At 35.0% G+C, this 9130-nt stretch overlaps 1 protein-coding gene across 3 annotated transcripts; it reads right to left on the bottom strand.

The window, feature by feature from the left end:
- Positions 1 to 1062: 1062 nt before the first annotated feature.
- Positions 1063 to 8912, bottom strand: herpud1 (homocysteine-inducible, endoplasmic reticulum stress-inducible, ubiquitin-like domain member 1). Of its 3 annotated transcripts, none has more exon segments than NM_001025537.1 (8): positions 1063 to 2100; positions 3817 to 3934; positions 4851 to 5216; positions 6083 to 6193; positions 6704 to 6834; positions 7209 to 7292; positions 8170 to 8247; positions 8630 to 8912. In NM_001025537.1, coding segments are annotated over 8 exon segments (1209 nt in total). In that variant the 5' UTR covers positions 8786 to 8912; the 3' UTR covers positions 1063 to 1935.
- Between the last annotated feature and the right edge of the window lie 218 nt (positions 8913 to 9130).

The following is a 9130-nucleotide window of genomic DNA, read 5'->3' as shown; positions in this document are numbered from 1 at the left end:
GGACATGTGAAAGATCAGTACCAACATTGGCTTTGACACATTGTTAGATTAATTTACTTACTTTTTGGTGACTGTTTTTGCTACATTGACTTCCAATATAACCACATTTGATGGTGCATAAATACACACACAGTCTTTGTTTTTATTTAGTCATTGTAGTTCTGAGAGCTGAGATGCATATTTTGATTTTATCAGACACTCAGTCAAGGCAAGTGCGCAAAGTTCACTCTCACAGACACACAATTTAATCTGCTGTTATATTCCATATAAAAGCCAGAAACTAGGCTTTTTTTGCACAGGCCTATCTAAAGGGTTAATGTTGCAAACTAATGATCAATGGTAAAAATCAAAATCAAATGGGAATCAAAAACAATGCATCAAAGGGAATGTTGTTTCACATTCAAGAGTTTGATCAAATGTAATAGAAAATCCAGTCCACAACTACTTTCTATAAAGAAAATCCATCATTTTGTGTTTGTTCACCAAATCAGTAACTAAAGAGTTAAAATCCTGAAATTTTCTAAGAAATGTAGTATTTTTGATCAAGATTGAAGCTGAATAACAGATTTATCGGATGCATTTTTACAGCAGTTTAGTTTAGTGGTATTTTCATCCCGAACATAACAAAAGGGTAGGAAACCTTGTCATAGTGCACCATTGAGTTTTAAAATAAGTGTCAAAATATAATGTCACCAAAAATCATTCAGCTAGCTGAAACAGAAACAGTTAAATTAAATTAAAACTCAAAAATCACCCCAGAGAGGCTATAAAACATGCAACAGCACATATGGGTAATACATGTACACAAGCCACCAACTGGATGAACTAGCTGCATAATGCATGTATCTGACCTAGGAGAAATACAAACTATAGTAAGATCAAAGTATTTACATTACATTTTTAAATGATGAACTCAAACTTGGGAAAAAACAGCTTTCAGATTCAGAACTTTCAGATAGATGTTTAAAATTAAAAAAAAACTACACAAGAAAAAGTGATACAAATAAAATCAAAACCCTGTTACATTTCTATGACACTATTCAAAGAGCTTCAAAGTGAAACTGAAATGAGGAAATTGTGTTTATTGTTTTCATTTTCTGGTACAAAGAGGCTTACTTTCATGATGTTAATAACAAAGCTTGATTATACATAATCTGAAATGACAGCAATGCTACAGTGTTGATAAATATCAGATTACAAATCAGTCATTTGAATTTTTCATATATATTATTAGTTATATTTTGTTCTCCTCTTTTGCAGGTCCCAAAGTGCAGTTCCATCATGTCATGAAGATGCGATATTCAAAGTGTGGTTCATTCACCTTCTGCTCATCCCGAGGTCACCAACAAACTCTCCTCATTGAATTGCAAATTCCACTCACAATACTTGAACGCGTCCCTCATAAATATTAACATTACTCATTTCACAGGTCGAGCACAATTAAAAAAGAGAACATGTAGGCATACTTTACTTGCATAAACGCCATTAGCTTCAAAGTACCACAAATGCATTTTCCCAAGCACTTTCCATCTTTTCATGCGCTTAGAACAAAATCAATATGTGGCCTTCGTCGTCCATCATACTAGAACCTTAATAAGATAATCCCATGAGTTTAATCCTTGGACACTCATCGAGGAGCACTTCAAAAAAATGAAGTCTTGGTGACAGAAGCCTACATAAGAGGATCAGGTCAGGCAACCGACACTATCGATTCCAGCCGTTGCGGTTATCTAAAGTGCTGTGCAAAAACTGTCCAGCGATATTTACAACTCCATGTCCAAGCACTTGTTTGTTTAGAATGTGCAGCCATAGGTCACACAGCCAAAAGAACTGGAAAGTGCTACCACTTCTAGGATTTGTAGCCTTTGTTTATAATGTCCTGTCCTAAGAGCTTGATAGTTCAGTTTTTGTCATTTCTGTCTGACTGCTTCTGGATCAGTTTGCAATACCCTGTGGAGGCTCAGGTATCAGAGAAGCAAAAAAGGCTTTAAAAAACACCCAGGCAGTCCATAGGATGGGTGCTCTGACTTGGGGAACAGGCACTGCTGTCATCGCGGGGTCAACAACACCAACATCCTCCACTTCAGCAGGTGGCGCCACCTTTAAAAAAGGATGTAAGAATAAGGATAAGCCACACACATTTACACTGACTTCTGCTATGACAAGCGTCAGTTGAAGAATCAATAGAATGATGAAGATGATGCAGTCAGTGCAAGAACTTAAAAACACTGCAAATAAAAATACTTTTTCCTTGTTTTCTTATTGAGGCATGCTCAGAGCAAAATCACCGCTCATGTTAACTGTGAGGTATCATTTCAGAATGTGGGTCAATGAATTCATCACTGAGGGATGACACTAAACTCCAGGTTAGTTTTCTTGTGCAACTGTGTCTTTACTTTTCCTTTCCTTTGTAATATTTTTCCTCAGGCCAACTTAAATCCTCTCCAACTTAAATAGTTTGCAAATCATTTGCTACCAGTTTTCTTATGCTCACAAACATACATGACGCAACTGTTTATGGTTTTTGTAACCTATAAAGCCACTTAATTGTAAATACTTTCATATAAATATTTTTATTTCTTATTTGTACAGTTAAAAAAAAAGAAAGTCAACAATGCACATATTGCACAAACCTTATCTATCTATCTATCTATCTATCTATCTATCTATCTATCTATCTATCTATCTATCTATCTATCTATCTATCTATCTATCTATCTATCTATCTATCTATCTTCCACTTGTTTAATCCACTTATTTAAATGTCATTCTGTGTTCTTGTGTTGATATGTATGTACCCAGAATACCTTGTTTTACGCACACATGGTGAATAAAACTCATATTTATTGTCATTCAGTATGACAACTGAGATCCAACACTTTGACATGAAGTTGACCATTTTTATGCAGTCTAACAAGCTACAATCTTTTAGGATTATAAAAAAAAATATATATAAATATATATATTTATTATCATCTATACAACGATGACCGTTTTCTTACATTTGATTGTTTAATTTCTTCACTTGAATACTGTTACACTTTCCAAAAAACTATAAAAATCACTGTTTATTTGGCTTGTAATTTATTATAAGTTATGTAGATCCACCACATAGAAAAAAACTTGATCATTCCTGTCAATCTAAATCCCTGTAATCTTTCTAAAGTTATCTAATGAAACTATATTCATATTGCAAAATATAAATCACAGAACAATATACATGCATACATACATACACACACATAGATACCACACACCAAAGATGGACAATATTGGTAAAATCTGACATTGTGATATTTTGTTTTCTGCAATTTATATTTAGTATATATATCATTTTATTAGGTGATTTAAATACCTCTATTTGGAAAGATTACATCAATTTAAGTCGACTGGAATGATCTTATTTTTTATTTATGCAGTGGAGCTACAAAAATTATAATAAATTAAAAGCTAAATAAACTGCTAAATGGGTTTTATGGGGAGTATTTAAGTACAGAAATCAAACAATCAAAAGTAAAATAACATGGCCATCATTGTATAAATAAAAAAAATAATAAAAAACAAAACAATAATGTAAAAAAATGGCAAAGAAATAAATATATAAATGAATATTTTTTTAAATAGTTTTAAAAACAAATTATTTAAAAATAATAATAATTAATAAACAAAACAATTAAATAATAATAATAAAAATAATTAAATATAAATATATCTTTTACAAATATTGTAATATAAATGCTCAGATAAATGCGCATTCTGCCCTGATTTGCACAGTGTGAGCATTTTTCTGTCGTCAAGGTAAAAAGAGAAACTTACGGGTTCTGGATGTTGGTCCTCATTTTGGTTCTGCTGGTTCTGATTGACCTCGGGTGCTGGCTCATTTTGAGGCCTGGCTTGAGGCCTCTGTCTGAAAGGAAACCAGCCTGCTGTGTGTCTGAAACAGAAAAAGAGAATCATTAGAATAAATGACAAAAACACATTCATGCCTTTATTTCCATTAAAATGACACCATCAAGTTTTTAAAAAAAGTCAGCCCGAGCTAATTGTTTATTTTGTAGGGTGAAGTCAAGTTTGCATGTTAAGGCCATCACACACTGAACACCCTCAGATCAAGCTAATGATTTCTGGACTGCCACGCACTGGTGTTTAAACTAGTCAAACTGCCACGTTAGCAGAGATAAAGCATCAGAAGTTGATTTTTAACACTCAGTTCTAACAGTTGGAGATTAGCGAAAGAAGTCTCAGAAGGCCCTCAAATGCAGGCATATGTCTTCTTTCTGATCAGAGAGAGCCTGATAATTTCTGCTCGCCTTAACTGCTCGTTGCTTTCATATTGCTCAGGAATGCGTGTGTGAGTTTGTACACCAACAAATGGCTCACTGCCTGAAGTTGCGTAACAGAGTGAAACTGTGCTTACAAATTAAAGAATCTCGCACTTGTCTTTTTTTTCACCAACGAGGACAAAACAATACTGAAACCCTCAGACCTTCAGTGGCACCACAAAACAAAACAGAGCAACCAATTCCTCAAATATCACTCCTTTTAACTAGTTATTTTTAGAGAAACAAAAGTATGAGCATAACTACTGCAATCCAGTTCCTAAACAAATGATTCCTATGAACTGATGCTTTCTGATGAATTGAAATAAAGTTAAGCCAGTGTATTTCAGTTCCTTAAATTACATTGATTGGTCTATTATTGTATTTTATAAAATTAAAAACATACAGAAAATGACTCTTGTGAACTAGTTGGTGACTCAAAACCACTTCTATTTTACTAGTACAATACTCAAAAACACTAAACACGAGTTATTGAATATTATATGAATGAATGACGTTTTGTAAACTTACAGGTACATAATAACCAGGCTGCTCATGACCAGGATGAAGCGGCTCATGCTGGAATAGAAGTATACAATGCTTAGGAAGACACCCAATCGTGATGCTGTGTACATCCAGTCCAGCCAATCTCGGTTCATGTCCTCCTCATCTTCGACCACAGGCCCACCCTGGGCATTCATACGGAGATTTTGATTGGCTCCCTCTGGGTTGATGAAGGCAGGTCCTGGGGCATTCTGATTGGCTGGTAGGTCATTGATGGGGCCTTGATTGGGTAAAGCTGCAGGTACAGCAGCTTGATGAGGGCCAACAGGGAGCGAGGAAGCGGCAGCAGGGGTGGTCATTGGAGCCGAGGCAGCGGCTGCCATTGCAGCTTGACTGAAATAACACATTACAGCATTTAAAACAGTGTACATTCACACTTTCAATATCTTTTACTAGAGCCCAGGCTGCCTCATTACACACGAACCAAAATTGTCAAAGTTTTGACACTTTCCTTTAATAAAAAAACCCTTCTGCTGTCATTAAAAGCAGGACAGTCCAATAGAATGCGTTTTACAGTAATAGTAATTGTGCAAACAAACACTGAGTGGGGTCTTTATCTTTAAGCCTGTGCTTAGAATGCAACTTATTTTACAGTAAATGCTGTTTAACTTAATCTCTGTATGGAAAGTGTTGAGTTCAGTTAATATATAATGCTAAATTGAAAACGCCTTGAGGGTTTTCACCATAAAGCAAATAGCATTCAAAAAATAAAGACATTAAAGTAGAGCCATTTAATTAAATCAGATTAGTAATGAAATTTTACACTTATTTAATGTTATCAGTTATCATTTGTTCCTTCTTAAATATTATTTTTGTAATAATGAAAAATTGTAATATTAATTAATATATAGGGATTCTTTATTTCATACTTTTGGTCAAACAGCAAACCCTTTCAAACAAGCAGAACCTAGATCATTTTAAATAAATAAATCACATTTTAAAACTGCAATATTATTTGTAGGAACCCCCCTCAAAAAAGTAGACCGTTAAATAATATTTTAGCTAAAATCATGGTTCTTAGTGATTCATCAGTGCCATTTTGTGAATTGTCAATGACCACAGTTTTTAATAGTCTGCTGAATCTTCAATGTCCTGAAGTAAACAAAATTTACATCAAATATTCATTTATTAGTGAACTTTTCCTTTAAATCATGCAGCCCTATACTAGAGTATGTAAACATACAGGATGGTGTACTCACTACTGCATGTAGTACTGGCGAGCATACATTTGCTGCAACCACAGCAGCTGTTGTGGACTGTAAAGAGAATATGTGGGGAAGGCAGGGTGGTTCATCGCTGCTGTTACAGGCCTGCAAACAAAGAAAACATTTAATTCAATACTTCAAAACAGACTCGACTTTTTTACAGTAGCAAAAGGGATAGTTAACCCAAAAAAAGAAATGGAGTTTGAGATTCTTCTTCTATTGAACACAAAATAATAGATTTTGAAGAAGCTGAAAACCTGTAACCATTGACTTCCAGAGTATTTGTTTTCCTATTAAGGATGTCAATGTTGACAAGTTTTCAGCTTTCTTCAAAATATCTTCTTTTTGTGTTCAACAGAAGAAAGAAACTCATTTTCAACATTAGTCAACATTTTAAATGGATCAAAAAAGTTTTTCGAAATTGTCCAAAGGCAAGAATGGAAATGGTTTAATAGTGGTATAAAATGGTTTTAATTTTGATCAAATGTTTTGATCCACTTGAAATGTTAACTACTGTATATTAGAGAGTAGATTTTCAATTTGTGGTGAACTATCCCATTATTAGCTATAACACTGACTCTCCATTTAATAAAAAAATAAAAATCAAGAACTCACGCAGATGTGTTGGCACTAGTATCAGGCAATGTGGCATGACCTCGCTGCCTTAGGCCATCAGTGGAGTGCAAAGAGGTCACAGATGGTCCAGAAGACTGGCTAGGAGTTAGCGGGGAAGGCTGTGAACTCTGCTGGTGTGTCGATGTCACCTGTACGCAAGATTAGAGAGAAAAAAAAGGGATTTTTGAGCAGGAAGTCAAGAACAGGTGCAAGAGACATTGTGAAACTTCATGCTAAATTCGACAGCAGTTGGTTTACGCAAACATGCAAACACGGAACAGGAAGCAAGCAGCTGTGTGGTGATATCTCCACCCAAATTAAACAAGCACGGAGACAGTAGGCCGCCACATCTCAGCTTTAACACACTGTAAGCTGATCAAATATACTGTCTTGGAGCTAAATTCAGGATGTTAAAAATATAAATATACTGAATGTTTTTACATCACTAAATAAGCCCTAGCACATGGTAAGAGTCAAATATAAATGGTAGATGGCAATAACATACTTTGGGTCTTGCTCCTAGTTGGGAAGCAGGTTGGGGTCTCACTGCACACACCAGGTGAAGAGTGGGTTTGGTATCTGAAGGAACCTGCAGGAAAAAAAGTGTTGTTTAGTAGTTTTTTAAACAAAAGAAAGTGATTTTTTTAAAGTGCCATAGATGTTGACCAAAGAAATTATTCTTTTATAAAAGAGAAAGCTTTTAAAGAGAGATTAAACCATGTTAAAGTCATATTGTTTTGTCTTGAGCAAATCTGTGTCATGCTTGATTGTGTATCAGGTGACAGGATTTCAAGATGTAACAACTAATGTCCTATTTTCTAATACATATCATGCATGAGAGGCTGCTAAGTGTCGCTTCTCTGAGCTGCTTTGAAATTTGACTGACTACAGCACATGGTAAGCGGATCAGGCCAAGGGTACAGAATAAGAGTATATGGTTTCACCCATTGTTTACTACATTTCAACCCTGCATTATGTTCTAGGTACAGTCTGTATGTTGTTTATATAATAATAATAAAAATTTGATTAAAAAATAATATTTTTATAAAAGTAGTATATTTCCTTTGTATTATATTACATTGTATTAAAATATAAACAATACAGAAAATAATAAGTAAATAATAGAATAAACAATTTTAAAACAAATGACAGTGTTTCAAAACAAATGTTTAAAAATGTACATTATTTATTTGTATAAGCTTTTTTTAATTACATGTATTATTAAATTGAAAGAAAATTAATTATTTGTTTAAACAAATGTTTAATAATTACTCAACTAAAATATCTTGAATTCAAATTAAATGCATTTTAATTAATCTTGTTAAAAGCAGGCAAAGGTTCAACAAAGTTTAGGTAAACACATATACATTATGTATATTAAACTACATGACATTAAATGACGTATACAGCCATGTTGTTGAAGTCATTTGTCAACCCTGAAATAACCACAAAGGAAAGTCCTTTACCTTTGAGAAAACATCTCTGATAAGCAGGTTGTCCAGAAGCAGCTTGCCTGAGTAAATGAGTCTCTGGTCTTTCTCAGCCTGTAAGAAAAGAAGTCAAAACAACAGACAGCACTTAGTACGCCATTTTATACTTGCTTTTGAGAAGTAAAACCATTTAAGAGGAAACGAATGCAGTGTATCTCTACAGAATAAAGTTATTCCATTGAATTTACTTCCGTCATGTGCAATTAAGTACAAAATAGACGAACACTGTGGTAAAATAATACTTTTATACCACATGAAAGCGGTCCAGACTTATGTGAAGAAAAATTCCTTCTCTGTTTACATAAATGGCCTATTGACAGACGGCTATTTCCAGCAGCGCTCAGCCAAGGAGGATTTGTGTTGTGTGTTGAGGAATGCCGACGACTGCTGACATGTAAACCGATATCTACACGATAAGGAAACCATTCAGACCTACCGGGTTGTTGGGATAAACCTTGGAGAGGTGACATTTGAGGTCTTTCACGGTCCAGTCCGCGCGAACTCCCTCAATCAGCTGATCTCCGTGAAACTGATTAGGCGTTTTAATGACCAGCGAGATCGTCTCTTTATCAAACACCGTAGAATTTTCCATTCTTCCTTTTTAATCAAACTATATTAAGACGCGCATGAAATATCTAAAGTGAGAACGGATGCGTATCGATTTAAACAGACACAAGGACAACACACGCTAGGCAAAGGCAGAGGTTCCTGATTCAAGAAGTTTCAGGAGGCTGCTCATAAGCCGTGAAGTATTTGCGTGTGTTGTTTCCAAACACACTGTGGCCGCCTCTGATTGGCCGAGATGAGCTCGTGTTCAGACGTGGAGCCTGTCCTGAAGCCCCACGCACTGCGCATGCGCACTGGCAATTCGTCGGCGGAGTTTTTTTTATCACGTTGTTGTGATTGCATCAGATGACATTGTGCTGTGTGTAGTCTA

This window comes from Danio rerio, chromosome 18 (genome assembly GCF_049306965.1).
Source record: "Danio rerio strain Tuebingen ecotype United States chromosome 18, GRCz12tu, whole genome shotgun sequence".
Taxonomy (NCBI): domain Eukaryota; kingdom Metazoa; phylum Chordata; class Actinopteri; order Cypriniformes; family Danionidae; genus Danio; species Danio rerio.
Note: the sequence above shows the minus strand (reverse complement) of the source record. Positions and strands in the feature narration are given on the sequence as shown.